Genomic DNA, 20131 nt, shown 5'->3' with positions numbered 1-20131 from the left:
ACTATCATTCGCTTTGACAGATTAAATAAAAAGGCGGTAGCGTAGCAATCATGTTTTCTAATCATATCTTTCTCTCTCTCCTATTTCTCTACCTAAATTCCTTTCTGTTGAGATCCTTGTGTCTCACTGTAAATTAAATGAGCATAAAACATGATGTATAATTGCCCTGTATATTCTACCCGGAAATAACATCCCTATTCTGGAAGACATCCTACACCTTTTAGTAGACAATTTATGTATAAGAGAGACAAAGCCTGGAGAAACTGGCAAAAATACGAATGTCATGCTCGCCTTCAGACCTACAAATAACTTTGAAACATGACAAAAAAAACAAGTTACTGCTGATAAATACTATTACTTCAATCCACAGGATAACCAAAAGCACAACCTCCAAAATTTTGGTCCACTTTCAAGCAGATATTACACCCTGGAACTCCTAGTATCCACAGCCCTTGTCCAGACAACTTGCTCATAAAAATTGCTTTGAAATTCAACTCAGTCTTTATAGACTCAATAGCCACCCTCACCCAAAACACCCTACAGAATTTTGCCACCCCTGACAAACTTCAAAGCTCTAACAATGACATTTTCCACTTAAAATCTGTCTCTACTTCCTGTATAAAAAATATTACACGTAAGCCCTGCTCACCCTCTGTAGACCATCTCTCATATAAATATCTAAAGATGGCTGCCTCCTCTACTGCCTACCCAACCACTATCTTGATCAACAGATCCATTCATGAGACAAATGTCCCATCTCTCTAGAAAAATGTTTACATCATTCCTCTTCATAAAAGGGAAAATTCCATTAAAATAACAAGCTTCAGAGCAACTGCAATCTTGCCCCTCTTTCCAAGATCTTAGAAAAATGTATTCATAAACAACGTTCACACTACTTACTCCAAGAAAATCATTTAGCCTCTACCCAACACAACTTTTGCCCAGATCATAGCACAACTGCCCTTGTTGCCTTTTTGGACAATGTGGTTAAAGCATGAGATAAAAACAATTTAGTTTCTTCTCAGTTTTAAGATCTCTCTAAAGCTTTCGCTACAGTCTGACATACCAAACCACTCTCAAAAATGTCTGTTTTAGTCTTTTCCAGTACAACAGTCACTTGTTTCTGTAGCCACCTATCTAACTGACTACAATCAGTTAAATGGCTCTTTACTTACTCATATTTTCTCCCAGTTAAAATAGGTGTCCCACAAGCTCTGTACTTAGCCCTCTCATTTTAACATCTTAATATCCTCTCTTAGTAATACTGAAATTAAAGTTATACCTCACACAAAGTTGCTTGATGTCATTATAGATGATCAACTGAAATTTGTTCTTCATATTCATAAGTGCACAAAAACAACACACCAAAATCTGGGCATGCTCTATAGATCAAAAAGATTCCTTACCAACTCAACAGTTACTCTATACAATACATACCTCCTTCCTTCACTACTATATGCCTCACTCATTTTCACCAGCATTCGGAGCTCCCTAAGATAAAAACTTGAGCTTTGCTATAATAAAGTAGCTGGATTTGCAGCCAGTCGGTCATACAACTCCCACCACTGCTCCACCCTCAGATATTTAAACTGGCTTGAGTTACTTTACTACCTCAAGTTCACTCAACTCCTCCTTGCTCATAAAATGGTATACAAATCCTTGTCCTGCCCAGCAACCAGCACCATTCTTAACCATTACCTCCCTAATCACCCTCTTCGCTCATCTGAGAAACACCTCCTTGAAATCCATAAACTGAAAAAAGTCTGTTGGTCACTGTCTATATTCCTACTCAGTGGCCAAGGTCTGGAGCAGTATCCCTACAGATATTAGAGCAATGCCATGTAGTCACATATTCAATCTCTAAAGAGGTTTCTCCCTAACTCCTGGCTCTCTACCCGTTACTCCTTCCTTTTCTTCCTTTCACTCCCCTCTCTTCCTTCTCTTTCACTTGCTCTTCTTTTTCCCCCTTTTCTTTCCTCTCTTCTCTTATTAACTAAAGCACCAGTTACGTCTCCCATACCTCCCTACTTTAACTCCATTTCCTTGTCTCCCCCAACTGCATCTCTTTCCTTTCTCTTAGTCTTTTGCCCATATTTAAAATGATTAAAATCTTTACCATTGGTTACCACTAGTGATTGTACTTTACGAATTAGCAGTGTTCAATATCCTATGATTGTTGTTCAATACTCACTCTAGGATTTTCTGATCTGACTTTTTTTATCTTGTATGCCGATTCTAGCATTTGTTACTGCACTTCATGTGATAATTTTATGTTGTTCATTAACTGAACTATGTATGTTGGAGCTTTTCTCCCTGGGCCTCCACTGAAAACAAAATTCATGCCGAGTTGGACTTTTCTGGTAAACAAATGTCAAATAAATAAAAATAAATAAATACAATGTCATCTGCTTTTCTTATAATGTCAGTGTGTTACTTCTTAATATTATTATTTCTACATAGTAGTTATTTTTATAACCCAAACAGGCTTCAGAAAAATTTTCCGGACAACAAATGCCAGAGGTGTGATGGCAAAGAGAAAGGGAACTAGAAACATGTTTTTCTAAGAGTGTAACGAGGTGCCAGATTTCAGAAATTCCCTACAGAGAACTCATCGGATAAGTTAGGGAGCAAAATATTGTAGCTAAGGAAATTATTATTTTGACCTGGGATTATATTAGCACATGATCTGAATTGCCTAGTCATAGTAAGTCCTACTAAGCTTAAGGCTATTAGTTGTCAAAAAAGCAATTGCTACAAAATGGAAATTGAATCCTAAAGCACCTGTACATGAAGTACTAAAGAATGTAAAAGAGCTAAAAGAATTGAAAAGATTGCAAATTACACAGAAAAAGTACAGTTGTGTACAATTACCATAAATGTAGATGTTCGAATGTACTCACTGTTGCAGTCATTACAATTGGGTTATCCTGCTGGCAGGCTACCCTCAGTCGACCTGAATTCCAAAGTCTAGGTCTGGCATTGGTTGCTGTCACCTCTTGCCTGACATCAGTGCGCCAGGGGTATAAAAGATGCAGCCGACGCTATTTTCTTCACTTTTTCTTGCCCAAGATGTCAGGTGCCCCCAAAAGGATAGGCTAAAAATATGTCAATAAAACATGCATGCACCAAAGTATATATTTTGCCTTCATCTACAAGCAAATATACCACATAGGTTGTATAGAATAGAGAAGTACAGATAAGTTCCAGCAAAGAAATGGGGGATGGCGGGTGGGTAACCTGGACTGCAACAGTGAATACACTCGAACATCTACATTTATGGTAAGTGTACACAACTGTACTATGTTCTTCATGTTTCACTGTTGCAATCATTACAATTGGGTTGAATCCCAAAGCTAAAGTTGGGAGGCTGGAGCTAAATAGCATTAGGAGCGGCTATTAGACCCTGCAGAACTGCAGTGGCAAAGCCTGCCCTGGATTTAGAGAAGAGTGGTAAGTGATAGTGCTTTGTGAAGGTGTGCACTGAACTCCAAGTAGCAGCCTCTAAAGTGTCTTTGGCTGGTACTCCACTGAGGAAGGCTGCTGCTCTGGTTGAATGTGGCCTAATGCCCTTAGGTACTGGCTTGCCATGTTGTGAATAGCAGAAATGAATGCAGTGGCCTATCTACTTTGAAATAGTCTGCTTTGAGATAGCCTTTCCTTGTGATCTTGCAGCATATGCCACTAGTAATTGCTCTGTCTTTCTGAAAGCTTTGGTTCTGTTCAAATAGAAGCATAGCTGTCTGTGTATGTCCAAAGAATGCAGAATTCTCTCCCCCTTATTATATGGGTTTGGATAAAAGGTAGGCAGATGAATAGTTTGGTTAAGGGCCACACTGGACACCTTAAGCATAAATGTCGGGATTGTCCTCAGAGAAACCCTGTCTGGATAAAAAATGATAAAAGGTTCCACAGCCATGAGTGCCTGTAGCTCTGAGACTCGTCTTGCAGAAGTTATTGCTAGGAGCAGAGCTGTTTTCCAAGATAAAAATTTTATATCAGCTGTAGCGGCTGGCTCAAAAGGAGGCATAATTGAGGTCCCATGCAGGTATTGGTGATCTCCTTGGAGGCCTTACATTTTTGGCAACTCTGAGGTACTGCCTTCATAAAGGATGAGAAAAGACTGGTGGCTCTGTATTGTAATGAGCCGAAATGGCAGAGGCATGAATTTTTATAGATGAAAAGGATAGGCCTTTGTCCAGCATCTCAGTCAAGTATTGCAAAATCTGAGGAATATTTGGTACAGCTGTGTCAATTCCTTGTGCCTGGTTCCAAGCACAGAATCTCTTCCATTTTCCAGCATAGGATTTTCTAGTACTAGGCCTCCTGGCCTCCAAAATGACATCCATCACCGCTTTAGTGAGAGGTGTGTTTTGTATGACTACATTATCCGCCATACTGCTAGATTTAAGGTCTTGAGTTGGCTGTGCAGGATCTGATTGTTCTGCTGTGACAGTAGATGAGGCACTTGAGGTAAGGTCCAGACTGGGCATTGAGACAAGTTCCTTAGGATTGGATACCAGTACTGGCGTGGCCAGTCTGGGGAAATCAGTATCATTTTTGGCTTCTCCTGTCTGACCTTTAGGAGTACCTTGGGGAGGAGAGGCAAAGGAGGAAAGATAGGGCATCCACTTTCCATGCTTGTCTGTGATAAGTCCTTGTGCAGAATTTTTTCAGCTGGCAGTTGTGAGGTGAGGCAAAAAGATCTATGTCCGGGCATCCCCATTTCCTTGTTACCATGCTGAAGACTTGTGGATCCAATTTCCACTCGTGGGGATCCATAAGGTTTTTGCTTAGTTCGTCTGCCAGAGTATTTATCTTTCCTGGCAGGAATTGTGCCTGCAGATGTACTTGGTAAGTCAATGCTGTGTCCCACAAAGTCATTGCTAGTCTGCAAAGGGGGTAAGAATAAGTGCCTCCCTGCTAGTTTATATACCACATGACCGTGGTATTGTCCGTCTTTATCAGTAGTTGTCCCGGATGAAGTAGGTCCTTGAAGGCTGTCAGGACATTTTGAACAGCTAGCATCTCTTTTTGATTGATATGTAGATGCATTTGGTTTGCGGACCATGTGCCTTGAATACATCTTCCTGCCATGTGGGCTCCCCAGGCATAATCCGATGCATCCGTTGTTAAAGTCTGTGTGGCGGGGGTAGAGTGAATGGCTGTCCCTTGTTCTGGTGACAAGCCTTCGCCCACCATCGAAACTCCTGTTGCAGGCAGGGAATGAGAGTAACTATTGTTTCCAGGCTGTGGCAATGTTGAGTTCAAACACTTTTTAGTTACCATTGAAGTTTCCTCATATGCAGTCTTGCATATGGAATTAGTAGAATGCAGGAAGCCATGAAGCCCAAAGCCTGCAGAATTTTTCTTGCAGATAACTGGGCCTTTGTTGCCAACAGTTTGAAATAGGTAGTCAGTTGCCTTTGTTTGTCTGGCATGAGATTAGCCATCTGGGCAGTTGTATTTAAGCTTGCACCCAGGAATATTATCTCTTGAGAGGGTACTAGTTTTGATTTCTGTTCGCTGACTGTGTACCCTAGGCATGGTAGTAATCTCTTTACAAACACCAGATGCTGTAGTAGAATGTCCTTGTTCTCTGCTTGAATGAGGCAGTCATCCAAGTAAGGATATATTTGTATTCCTCTTTGTCTGCATTATGCAATTACTGGTGCCAGGCATTCCTGGGCGCAGTAGATAAGCCAAAGAGCAGTGCACAGAATTGGTAGTGCATTGAGCCAGCTTTGAATCTGAGGTATCTTCTGCTTGTTTGTCTAATTGGGACATGCAGGTATGCCTCTTTTAGATCTAAAGTCACAAGCCAAGTCTTCTTGCCCAACATGGGCAGAAGCCGCTGTAGAGTCAACATTTTGAATTTTGGAATATCCAGATATGTGTTTAGAATAGATAGGTCCAGTATTGGTCTCCAGGCTTTGTCCTTTCTGGGTACCAAGAACAGTCTTGAATAAAATCCTTGTCCCTGCTCTTGCTCTGGTACTTGGTGAATGGCCCTCATGTCCATGAGGGATGAGACTTGTTTTTGTGCCTCTGCCCATTGATGTTTTGGCAGGTCTGGCCAACCGTTTGCCCTTGGCAGGGTATGGAAGTGAAACTTGTAGCCTTGTGACACTATGTTTAAGACCCATTTGTCCTGGGTTATTATGTGCTAATTTTGAGAAAAAAGTGCTAGTGTTCCCCTAAAGGTACTGCCAGAAGATAAGTGCTTGGCGCAGGCAGGGGGAAGTCATTGGGTCTGTTTCCTGTATGGCTGTGATTTGTCTTCTCCAGTTTTGGAGGTAGAAGCACCCCATTGTTTAGTCCTGTATGAACGTTGGGGCTGAGATCTGCCTCTAAGGCACCTATATCTGCCCCTTTGTGGCCTGTCTGACACAGGAAAGAACCAATTCTTTGTAGGCCAGTGTCTGCTAAATCTTGGTGGCTGTACCTGTAAGAAATCCTTGACTGTTTGCATAGATTTAGCTTTGTCCTCCATTTTCTTTAACACCTCTTCTGCTTTAACACCAAACAAAGTATCATGCTGTAATGGAACATCTAATAATTTTGCTTTAACATGACCAGGTAGATTTTGTTCCTTTAACCAAGCATGCCTCCTAATGACAGAACCCGCAACTGCGGCCCTGCAGGAGGCCTCCAGAGAGTCAAAACCACATTGCAAAGTATGCTTTCCAACTTGTTCAGCTGCATGCAATAAATCCTGCATTTCTTTGTTTTCTGTACATTCCGAATTTGTCAACATTTTCTGTTTAAGCAGTGACATAATATATTGCTGATATTTCAGCATATGAAACTGACAATTTAAAGCCCTTATAGCCAAGGTAGCAGAAGTGTAAATCTTTTTTCCCCATCTGTCTAATGTCCTAGAATCCCTGTCAGACGGAGTAGGGTTTTTTTTTGCAGTGAAAGCCTTGACCCCATTGAGACCCTGAGAGATAGTTTCTGGTTCAGCAGCAGGGTTTTTGAAAAGGAATTTATGAGAGTCAGGAACCCTGTAGTACCTGTCCGGCTTAAAAGGAGCTGGAGGTAAGGAGTCAGGGGTCAGACTGGACTCTGAAAATACATCATCTACAATGTCCAACACAGGTGGAATAGCTAGGGGCCTGTGTTGTGGTAGTAAAAGGAAGTCTCTGAGCCTTTTCTTAGATTATGAATAATCTTGGCTCTCCCAGTGGAAATGCTCCATCATGGTATGTAAAGTTTCCCCAAAAGAATAATCCTCAGGAGGAGAGGCTGAAGGGATAGATTCTTCAGCATCAGAATCCTCATAGGGAGGAAGAGAATATTCCTGATCAGAAGAGGAATCAGATGAAATGGAAACCTGATCTGAGGATTCATATTCTGTCTCTTGCCTAGGCTTCTTATCAGGAGGGGGATGGGAACCCCTAATCAAAGTAATTAGGTCTTCGGCCATTTTCAGCATCTGGTTTTTAGGCATGGAGGCCTGTCCATGAGGCTGTTGTACTTGTTTCTTTGTCTTTAAAGGTGCTTTAGTCTTTGCCTTTGAAGCTGAAAGCATTTTAACATATAACTGAGTAGGTCTGAAAACACCCTCAGAAGCCGATGCCTGCTCAGCGGCTCCGGACCCATCTGAGGGAATAGTTTCCGAAGGTCCAATACCTTGAGCTTCCAGCGGCCTGCTCGACTCCACGTGAGTGTCGGTAGCAGGCTGCGAGTCTAAAGTAGCAGTCGTCACGGGCTGCGAAGGCGCCCCACTGAGAACCAGCGAACCGGCGACTGGCTTAGAAGAAGCCTCGTCGTCGGTTTTGGACGTCGGATGCCTGTCCTTTTCTTTGCGTTTCTTGTGAATTCCGGTAGTCGGATGGCTATCCAATGACATAGTTAAATGCAAAATCGTACCGACGCGTAATAGTGTGTTGGTTAAATCTAGCACAAAACCGACAATTAGCAATGTTGTGGCCAGGGCCTAGGCAAGGAATACCGTAGGAATGAAAGTCCTTATGAGGTATTTGCTTCCCACAAGAAATATAATTATTAACTTTTTCTGACATCGGTCTGGAGCAAGAAAAAAGTTTCCCCAATGGGGTACTTAGCTTTTAGTGAAGACATCGGATCTGAAATTCGAACACGAAAATCTCAGGAGTCGGCTAACCATCACTTGCAAACTGCTTTTGCTTTGGGCACCACGCGGCAAGAAAGACTGAAGAAAATGGCGTCGGCTGCATCTTTTATACCCCTGGCGCACTGACGTCAGGGAAGAGGCGACAGCAACCGACGCCGGACCTAGACTTTGTAATTCAGGCCGACTGAGGGTAGCCTGCCAACAGGATAACCCAATTGTAATGACTGCAACAGTGAAACACGAAGAACATCATGGAATTTTCAAAACAACGCATGCAGAATAAGGTTTAGAGGTGGAGTGAGATTTACGGGAAGGCAGGAATTAAACAATTTATGAAATGTTGGGAATGGATGACAATTCTCGTGTATACTGCAAGAAAATAATAAAAATGTCACTGCGGTTAGTTATCTTTTCTACTAACACACATGTTCCTAGATCATTATGTAAACTGTGATTTAATAAAGTTGCAAATACTGTCCATGACTTTGCATCACCGTTTGGTCTGTGTTCTTGTAAAATGTGTAGTCTTCTGGCAAATCAGTGAGGACTGCTGTCTCTAAATAATGACATACATTTGAGTTTCAGACTTGACAGCCTTCACCACAAGCATTAACTCCAGAGCCCTCTCCCTAAGGGCAAGAATGACTGACAGTAGAAAGTGTCCAACTCCACCCTGATAAAGGACTCCCTCTGAGGTGGGATGGGGAGGACCCCTTCCAATTTGTAGTGAGTACTAGAGACTGCATCTACATTAGTGCCGCCTCTAGGCAGTCCCTCAACAGGAGCCACTAGCTGCCACTTATCTGTGTACAGGAACGTGCTCAGGAAAGCCCAAATTGTAGCACTTTGCACTCTAAGTGATACCCATCAAAACAACAACAGAAGTTTTGTGTAGAGATAAAAAGGCATCCATTATATCAGCTGACAACATCCTGACACCTCATAACAGCAAGGCCACGATTCCTCTTAGGGTCATTATCTGGAACTGGTGTTAGGTGAAGTTTCCAAGGCCCAGGATAGGATGGAAACTATCCATCCCTCTGTGACCAGAAAAAATACATCAGTAAAACCTAATCTCTATCCTCTATGCCCAAAAATAGCCTCTATGCCCCTTCTGAATAAGAGATTTTGGGCCTGCCCCAAGAAGTTACGGGGCAACTGCTGCCACTTATATATGTACATGAATATGTGCCCAAGAAAGCCCAAATGTGACCACTTTGTAATGTAAGTGATACCTACCCAAACACCACAGAAATTTCCTGTACAGATAAAAAGGCATACATTATCTACTGACAACATCCTCACACCCCAAAACAGCAAGGTTATAAAATTCCTCCTACTGTGAGTATCTGGAACTAGTGTTGGTGAATCTACTGAGGTACAACATGGGATGAAAATTTTTCATCCCACTGTTACCAGAAAAAAAATGCCCCAAGAAGTCTGAAGAAACTCCTGTGGGGGGTGTCTGAGCTCCATACTGCTGCCAAAGCTGACCACATGTAGAACTCTTGACCTATCGAAAGCTTTCGACATGGTTAACCACCAGCTATTACTCCACACCCTGCAAACCCTACATCTTGACACCTTAGCTCTAAGCTGGTTTAAGGACTACCTTTCTGGCAGGCAACAAGCAGTCCAATGGCAAAATAGCCTATGCCCTTCTCAGTATGGAGAACATCGATGTCTGTGCTGTAACTGAAACCTGGTTCAAGGCTCCTGAGAGCACCCCGGCACTATTAGGTTTTACCTCATATCATGCATTCCGGCCACAAAACCCGGACCACACCACAAAAGGAGGGGGTGTATCCATATTCATAAAGGATACCCACACCTCCAGGTTGGTGGCAACGCACGAAGCTTCGGAAACCACCCAGGTGCAACTAACCATAGGCAAAACTGCTCTACAAATTGTAGCATACTACAGGCCACCCTCTCAAACTCAGGAACCCCACACAGCCTTCCTGAAGACACTGGAGGGTATAAATGTATCTCCAAACACCATCATATTGGGTGACTTCAACTACCCGAATATAGACTGGGAACATTACTCAAGCCCTAACTTTCTAGCCCAACGGTTCCTGGAGTTCATAAATTCAAATGCCATGGAACAGCTAGTCACTGTTCCCACGAGAGGAGAAAATATACTAGATCTCATTGTCACAAACATGGGGACAAAATGCTCCACACTGGAAGTATATCCCTCATTGGTGAGATCTGATCATAAACTAATCTCACTGGAAATCCACATCCTGCCCCACCCCAAACAAAAGACCATAGTGAAGAACTTCTCTAAAGCAAACTTCACACTACTCAAGACTGGTGTGGTATCCTTCAAGGCCCCTGAGCCAGTGGAAACCACAACCCAAGCTGGAAGCCCTTACAAATGCCTTCTATGAACACCTCCAGGACTGCATGGATCAGGCAATCCCAAATAAAACCAAGACTCTTTCCACAAAGGGCAAACGTCCAGTCTGGTGGACCCCAGCCATTAACAAACTTTACAATAAGAGGAGAAAGCTATTACATGATAGAACAAAATCCATAAGAGGAAAGTCACCCTGATCATTATTAGTAAAAAAATATGAGCACTCATAAAATCAACTAAGGCCAATTTTGAGAGAAAAATTGCCATGGATTCAAAGGAAAATCATAAGGCCTTTTTCAGCTATGTTAGGAACCTGGGTGGAAACTCCCAGATATGCTCAGAATTAGTCCAAAATGATACAAAAATCACTGAACCCACAGACATTGCCAACATACTGGCAGACAGGTTCAGTGCAAACTTCACCCCCCTCTCCCCCCCAAAGGAGAGATAACTATCCCAGCCGAGTGTAGCCTCCCGGTCATCTCAAATGCGCAGGTGAAAGCTGCTCTCTCTAAAGCTAAAAACACAGCATCAATGGGACCGGATGGTGTCCCCGGCTGTGTGCTACACGAGCTAAATGAGGAATTAAACCCGCACATAAGGCAGCTGTTTAATCTCAGCCTTACCACAGGATACGTGCCCAAGGAGTGGCGTACGGCAACTGTGGTCCCACTCCACAAAGGCGGCGCCTCTACAGACCCTGGTAATTACCGCCCCATAAGCATAACAAGTCTAGTCTGCAAAGCTATGGAGAGGATCATAATGGAGCTCATAAATAAAGATATAGGGGACTTGCAGACATTGGACCCGACCCAGTTTGGCTTTGTCAAGGGAAGATCATGCCTTTTGAACTTGGTCGACTTCTTCGAAACAGTCACCAAGGCCATTGATGAGGGAAAGGCAGTCCATACAGCCTACCTTGACCTTGAAAAAGCTTTCGACACAATACCCCACTCGGGTATTGTAGAAAAACTTACCAGCTTAAATGTAAACCCATATGTCACAAGATGGGTTGCAAACTGGCTTAAGGACAGAACCCACAGGGTTAGAGTTGCTGGCGCTATGTCAGACTCCAAGCCGGTCACAAGTGGTGTCCCACAGGGCTCGGTCCTTGGCCCCCTATTGTTTGGCATCTACTTCTCAGAAGTACAGGCCAACATGGGAGGACTTTGGCTGACAAAGTTTGCAGGCGACTGCAAACTGGGCCATAGTGGAAAGTGCATCGGACACGGATATCCTTCAGAAGGGACTCACGGAAACAGATAGCTGGTGCCAGAGCCATGGCCTGAAGTTAAACGCCAAAAAATGTATAGTCATACCCTTTGGGAAAAACAAGGTAACCCCAAGCTACCATATAGGTGGCAATCCACTAAGCACAGAAGAGGTTATTAGGGACCTGGGGACCCAGGTTGACAGTGGCCTTTCTTTTGACACTCACGTTGCTAAAGTGGTTAGAAAGACCTTCTACATTGCCCACCAGATCATGAAGGGATTCACATCCAGATCTAGTGAGGTCATTGCTCTCCTGTACTCTTCACTTATCAGACCAATGATCGAGTACAATGCCCCATTCGGGATGTATCTCACCCGACATCTGCAGCAATTGGAGAGACCCCAAAAGTTCCTCACCAAAAGGATAAAGGGACTCCAAAATCTGTCATATGCTGCCAGATTGAAGAAACTCCAGCTCTATTCAGTCGCATACCGTCTGCTCAGAGGTGACATGTGTCTGACATACAAGGCCATGTCCAACCCGGAATTAATGGACATGCTCCACCTCAAAAAATCCAAATCCACCAAAACCACTAGAGCAAGCGACTTAAACCTTAGCACGAATATAAATAGGACGTGCTGGAGGGATAGATTTATCACTCAGAGACTCCCTATGCTGTGGAATAGAATCCCGGTCCATGTGAGGCAGAGCACCTCGCTGACTCTGTTCAAGAGAAATCTAGACCTGTGGATGGGAGATCGTAGGTTTACCCCGGGAATCATCTCTGTGTCACTGCTGGACAGAGGCACAACAAACTAATGGGCACAGTATTTTTTCATATAAGGGGTGGCGTAAGCCACAAAAATTTGGGCTAGGCTTATAAATGCCTTAGGGCAGATAGCCTAGTATAAACCTATGAACCTATATCTCACCTGCTTTCTAACAACACTGGTGTTCCACAGGGCTCCATACTTGGTCCCCTTCTTTTCTCTGTTTTTATAAATGATCTTCACACAGTCATCCCCAGAGCCACCTGCATTCAATATGCAGATGACTCTACCCTGATCTGCTCTGAACTTTCTCTCCAGAATCTCCAAACAGCCACCCAACAATGTTTTGCCAAAGTTGAAAAATGGTTCTCCGACCTGAAACTCATACTAAATCCAACTAAAACCAAGTTACTTCTATTTTTCCCCACGTCCACCACTCCCCTAGCACAAGAACCCCCACCTGCTAATCCTAGGACCTTCTTTGTTGAATCCTTTAATGGCACCATCATTGAGCCTGTCTCCTATACCAAACTATTAGGTGTTACTATCGACCACAAGCTTAAATTTGATATGCACGTTGCCCAAACCTTTAAGTCAGTTAACAAGAAACTAGGCTCAATGTACAGAATTAAGAACTTTCTTACTCCTCATGCAAAATTAACCATTGCTCGTACTCATCTCCTTTCCACCCTACTATATGCCTCTCCGATATTTTCCTTCCTCAATAAACGTGAGCTCAATAACCTCTCTACTACCTATCATCATATTGCCAGATTCATATCAGGTACACCCTATCGTACCCACCATTGCCTCAACCTCAAGAAACTTGGCTGGTTAGAACTGCTCAATCTTCTTAAATTAAACCAACTCACGGAAGCATTCAAAATAATTAATCAACCAGATAAAACCCCCCTCGCTGAGCAAAATCCTGACCCCCTACACCAACTTAAGTAGCCTTCGATCCTCAAACAGTATTCAGGTATTAACCATCAAATCTAATAACTTGGGTGGCGATGCTCTTTATGCTAACTCCATTGGAAAGCAATGAAATTCCCTTCCCATCAACCTAAGGCTCATGACTTCACTCAATCTATTCAAAACTAATCTCAGAGAATTCCTTAAGTCTCACTGGTTATGCCCATGTTCCAACCCAGATTAACTCCTATAGGTCTCACAGCACCTTAGTCTCGTCTTCCTCTCAAGTTTTTATCTAGCATTTCACTACCTCCACATGTATCCATGTCATGTGACCAACTCAACAAATGATTGTCAAACTATCAGCATGTAAATGTAGATGTTTTTTTGTTTTTGTTGTAGAAATTCATGTATAGACACTAGAAAAATACGTGGTTTTATGACTTTTAAAAAATTTTGGATATTTTATTTATTTATATACATAAAACAAGATATTGCACATTTAATTAATAATTATTTATTATTTATTTATTTATTATTATAGGCAACAAGTCATGTATTTATTTAATATTTAATGATTAATTCATTGATTATTTAATGCTTTATTTACATAGTAAAATTAGAAAACAAACGTTATAAATTATATGAAATGTACACATGTAATTTTATAGTTATATATATAGGTATTTATAACAATTATAGTAAATTAATTTAGATGTAGAAACAAATATTTTACAAACTCATATTTAGACAATTTTTTTTAATGTTGAAAATAGGAACATTATTTAAAATAATAGTAGTAATGTAATAATTTTAAACAAAGAACAAAAAATGTAGTACACATCCATAAAATGCTAATATATCAGTGATTAAATTAATGGACCCAATGTTAAAAGATGATAAGCATTATTCACGATCAACCCTTATAAACATTACTGCTTACCCAAGTGTAAGGAGTACAACACAACGTAAAAAAAACAGCTGATTTCATCACAGAAATAGCAGCCTGGTTATGAGTCAACTATATACATAAACACAAACAATTAGGTTAAACGAAGCATTTCACAATAAGGAGGACTAGTTAAAGAATGCAAAATATGTTGCAAAAAATGGCAACATTCAATAATTCTTTAACTTTTTAAAACTTTTTAATAGTTTTAACACAACTTATTTTATGAAGGGAATACAACCTTAAGTATAGGAACACTTAAAAAAGTCTTAATAGAATAATTATACAATTAACTAAGCAACCAAGTAGTATATAAGGATACAGGTTGCATAGTAAAATTATCTTGAAAAAGCCCGGGAGAGCCCGGGCGAAAGCGCTTGACTTATTGGTATTATTTTGCTGTGGTTTACGTTGTTTTCCAGTGAAGAACAGAACTGTATACTTTGTTGGTACTGACTTCATCGAAATTCTTGTGTTTTACTGGCACTACTTTAATAAAATTGGATTGCTAAAGAAACGCTGGTTCCGTTCCTTTTCCTGCTGTGGTTTTTGCTACAAACCTGGAGGTTGTCCTGCATTGTTCTTGTTTGCTTATTAGTTGTTTTCTTGTTTTATTATTATACTAATGTAGTTTCTTCTATCTAATTGTAGTGTGATACTTCTCTTAATTGTGGGAGCTTTTCTCCCCGGGCCTCTACTGAAAAAGGACATGTATCCAGCTAGACTAGCCCGGTCAACAAATGTAAAATAATAAAATAAATAAATAAACTCACCAATCTTTTGGGACAGTTCTTGGAGCTGAAGTAAACTTGCAAAGCTATCCTTCTCCCCCACGAGCAATAACAGGCCAAAGCATGGGGATGCCGGGGGGGAGGTGTTGACTACCCAGGTAACTACCCAGGCACTAAAGGGCAAGCTCAGTGTGGCACCTGAAGACTTTCCCTGCATACTGAAGAGACCTCTTCCTCTTTTTAAGCTGGCAACAGGATCAAGTTCTGAGCTCTTTTTCGAGGAAAGACTTTCTCAGCACATAATCTCGTGCAGGCATACTCCTGAATCTGCAGCCCTAGCTAAAGCTCCAGCACAGGTAAAATTACACACTGCAACTCAGCATGGAAGCAATAGACTGGGCCTTATATAGACCTTCCCTGGTCCAGAGTTTGAAAGGTCGTACAATTTGTGCTGCACCTTACTAAGAAAGTGAGCTTGAAAATGAAAAAGTGGGGTAAAAAGTTAAATGACCTAAGCCCAGTGTACAAGAGGAGGAAACCCTTTTGCCACATCTGTGCAAAACTCTGGACCCCTTGTCCAATGGCATGGAGACAAAATGCATTAGTCTCTAAGACCTATGTTACACCAAAGAAATCATAATGGGATCAACACTGAAATGCTAAGTGAGATGATATGCCCACACAGACAGTGGTTTGTAAAGTACCCTGGGCTGCTGTTTTGGAACCAAGGGGCAGAATAAAGGTACTTATAAACTGTTCTGAAGACATCCCTAATGACCAAAACAAGGTAGGGGAAATATTTATTTATATTTGTTGACCGGGAGTGTCCAACTGGATGTAGGTCCATTTTCAGCAGAGGCCCGGGGAGAAAAGCTCCACAGTTAAAATAAACAGACAGTAGTTACATTGGATTACATAGCGATTAACAATTTACATAGCAATTACTTACAACACATTTACAGATGAAGAACATAGTACATCAGTAGACAACTAGAATCTTTATCTATGAAGTACATAACAGACATTAACAAATGTTACAATAAGAAGTTCCTGCTATATAATAAGTACTAGGCTTATCCTAGGTCTCCCCATAATTCTTTCCCTCAAAAGACCCTAAGGTGATTGTGACTTGTGTCGTACTTCTGATTTGTTTTGTGTGTTTATGTAAACATTTTTGTACATTTATTGCTGACTTGCTGCCTAGCCTTAGGTTGAAAATAGTCACTGATCAGTCCACTTATCTGGTTAACAAGTCGTCAAATACATAACTAAACAAACAAATGACAGAGGGAAACAGGGACAAAAGGCCAGTTTAACCAGCGTGTCAATTGCCTGAGGGGCTCTACAAAGGTGGGATTATCTGGAGGTGATGTAGAAGTGGGAGACAAACCCACCATCACAGTATGCCTCACAGACAGTGGTCTTAAGATTCTACAAGTTGAGAGGGATGCTATTAGAATAAATGTTTTATTTTATGCATTCAAAGCTAAGGCTTCAAAATATGAGCAAGGTTTTAGCAAGGATATTTTTAAAGTACTCCTTTTCATTAGCTGCACATTTTGTGACAAGAGCTGTGCTAGGTTCAAAGACTCGTAGGTGGCTACTAGCCGTTCAGGCCAGGAGATCATTGAAGATCCTTGCCCAGTTTGCTGACTGCTCAGTGCCTGGTTAAATGACTGAAGTACAAGCAGCACCTCATTAACAGCTCATAGTCAAACTTTAATTCCTGGCATTACTCAATGACTGCAACAATTCATGAGTTATGAAGGACAAGGCACCTATAACAGGCAACTGCAGGAGTGTCCTGTAACATCAAAGACAGTTGGGAGGGATGGCAGTCTGTCTGTTGGGGGACGGCTTTGTGACAAAACCAGAAACAATAATAATAATAATAATAGATGACAGTAGGGAGAATATTTAAAGGATAACTTGAACTCATACTTAACAGGGCAACAGGTCTAGCATTACTTCACACTTCACAAACACTAAGAATAAGAAAACTCAAATGTTTGGCATTACTGACTGACTGAAAGGATGACTTACAAGAACGTGTGTGAGTGTGCATGCATGTGGGAGAGGGAATGAGGGAGGATGCCTGTGCCATGATGGATGGGCTGCTAGTGTTAACTATTGCAGGAAAGAGGTGATCTGCACTCATGGTACTTGAGGGTGACTCAGAGACAAGCAAAGTAGCTGATAATTAAGTCTTTCTTCATTGCAGCTAACATGCCCTGAATTACAAATTCCCACATCATGTAAACAGCCCCTTTTTGCTGCAGCTCTTATCACCAGTAGTGGGGTTCTTTCTGAATCCCCAGGTATGCATATTGCAAACCTTTATGAAGGCTACATTTCAGGTTAACTTTTTAAAGCTGTGCCTGACACAGGTTTCAGAAAGAACTCCCTTAATGGTGTAATCCCATGTCCATGACTTAAAATCAACAAGACATCAACTGCAAACTTAATGACCAAGTGCTGAGATACAACTTCTAGAGTGGGAGGACTAGATTAACAGGACTAACCCAGTCAGCAAATAATAAAATTAAAGAAATTAAAGAAATCTACATTAGGCAGAGATCCTCGCTAACCCTCTTCAAGAGAAACCTTGACGAGTGGATGGGAAACAGAAAGTTTACTCCAGGGATCACTTCAATGGCTCTGCTGGACAGAGGCACAGGGAACTAATCTAAGGGGGCTGAAAAAGCCAACACATTCCGGCTAGGCCTATAAAAGCCTTCGGGCAGATAGCTTAGTACCTAGCTATGAACCTATGAATAAATTAAATAAACAAATACACAATGGAATACCTTTAGGCTGTATCTCTGGGAGGGGGCTAGCCAAGGACATACCTTCCGAACTGCAAGATCCTCATTTTGCAGCAGTTCAGGCTTAAACATTCATTTTAAGAGGGTGAGCTCACCATCTGAAGGGATCACTGGCCAAAGATGAGATCACCATCTAAAGGGATCACTGGCCGAAGATGAGATCATCATCTAAAGGGATCATTGGCTGAAGATGAGATCACCATCTAAAGGGATCACTGGCCAAAGATGAGATCACCATCTAAAGGGATCACTGGCCGAAGATGAGATCACCATCTAAAGGGATCACTGGCCGAAGATGAGATCACCATCTAAAGGGATCACTGGCCGAAGATGAGATCACCATCTAAAGGGATCATTGGCTGAAGATGAGATCATCATCTAAAGGGATCACTGGCCGAAGATGAGAACATCATCTAAAGGGATTATTGGTTGAAGATGAGATCACCATCTAAAGGGATTATTGGTTGAAGATTAAATCACCATCTAAAGGAAGTGGGGGCCAGTTAAACAATGCACTTTAATAAAGTTCAGGTCTGAGCCTTACATCTGAATGCCTGACCTTTAACTGATGCTCTGAAATATAACTGCAGCTATTATTAGGGTCATCCTGCTGGTCTTCATGTTAAGAGCTCCCAACTGCTGCCATCTTTCTGAAGTGGGCTGGCAACTTTTACTGCCTTTGACAATGAACAAATGGTTTGAACTTCTGGCACTGATGGCAAATATTAATACCATGCTCTGTAAAAGACAGCACACATGCAATGCTGGTGCAGAAGTTGGTCTGGTTAACTGTGAGATACATAAACATTTATTACCAAACTGGCACGCAAACACAGGACTTCAATAATGACAGCAAGGATCACAGCATGCACTGAATGGGTACACAAGCATCCCTAAGTAGGGGATCTGTTTATGAAAATGCATTCAAATTTGAAATGCTGCAGAAGTTAAATTCAGACATGCACTGACCAAGAAGCATCATCAACATCGGATTTCAAAAGATCACACACTGCTATGTAACTACTTGTAACATACTTCAGGTAACATCAAATTTTACTTTGAATGCACTGCTCATTTTTGCTCAGGTGGGTGTAACTCAATCTACACTTCATCAGAAAGGGATAAAGCAGTCTAAACATTCACTCTGTGTAACCCATCAAAAGGGCAGATACCAGTACCAGACATTATACCGTACATTATGTTTCCCTATTAAATGTTGCACCTGCAATTAACAATCCACAAACAGCTGAATATTCTGCTCCACTTACAAGTGTGTCATATGAAAGTGGGTAACTAACCTTCTCCACCTCCAGTCCTACACCAAGCATAACAACAAATCATGTCACTTCAGCAATACTGCTGTTACTATAAGCAAGGCATTAGTTATGTAAACTGAAAATAGTGATACATACCCCACACAGTAAACATCAGGAGGTTCCGGATCACAACTCAGCCACTGATGAAGACTTTCCTTGGGAGCTTGCCCATTCACATTGTATGTACCTACAAAGAACCTGTAATAGCAGCACAATGTTAAAATGTATGCATCATGTCTTTTTAAAACTTAAAGACTTAGGCTCCTTATTCTGAACTTAACAAAAAATCTGTTACTCTGAATTATCATGGTACTGCTCAAAAAAGTACAGTTGTGTAAGTTACACTTACAATTAAAGTAGATGTTTAAATTCCTTGCTGCTGCAGTAGCCTTTTAACTATATTCAATGTATCCTGCCTAGGATACAGCAACACAAAGCTCTGGTCCCTTCCTGTACCTTGACTCTGACTACTGAGTGGACAGCCCACAGGATGGAACTCAGCAGTGAGAATGAAGAACTCTTGGGGCGTTTTTGCCCATACAGACAGAATAGTGTAGAAATCCTGAACATCTAAAAGATATAAACAGTAACAAATAAAGTACAGATGTGTAAAATCTTACCATAATGGTATATATCCTTGCCTTCAACACTGCAGTATTCCTTATTAATGGGGATTCCCTGCAGTGAAGCCCTCCATCCGGCCAGTTTACAAAACATTTCCGTTGCTTTAAGGTAACGCTGAATGTCACCTGCTTAGTCCTTGCGTAAGGTAGGGCATAAAGGTGACATTCAGGCTTACCATCCTCAAAACAGACTGCCCCAGTACGAACAGCAGTCCAAGGAAAACCAAGGAGACTCTGCACAGCCAGGAAGGTAAAAAGACCAGGGGATGGAGGGAGGGAGTGAATACTGCAGCGGTGAAGGCAAGGACATCTACCGTTATGGTAAGATT

The 20131-nt window shown here is 41.6% G+C and overlaps 1 protein-coding gene across 4 annotated transcripts in view; it reads right to left on the bottom strand.

The window, feature by feature from the left end:
* INPP5B (inositol polyphosphate-5-phosphatase B) overlaps positions 1-20131 on the bottom strand; it is a 2334801-nt gene that overhangs the window by 566094 nt on the left and 1748576 nt on the right. For all 4 annotated transcript variants that reach the window (XM_044083533.1, XM_044083543.1, XM_044083552.1 and 1 more), the window contains one exon: positions 19276-19377. In XM_044083533.1, the coding sequence (XP_043939468.1) occupies positions 19276-19377 (102 nt within the window). The remainder of the gene's footprint in view (positions 1-19275; positions 19378-20131) is intronic.

Source organism: Protopterus annectens, chromosome 1.part1, assembly GCF_019279795.1.
Source record: "Protopterus annectens isolate FY-2018-M chromosome 1.part1, PAN1.0, whole genome shotgun sequence".
Taxonomy (NCBI): Eukaryota; Metazoa; Chordata; order Ceratodontiformes; family Protopteridae; genus Protopterus; species Protopterus annectens.
This window is presented reverse-complemented; position numbering and strand designations above follow the sequence as displayed.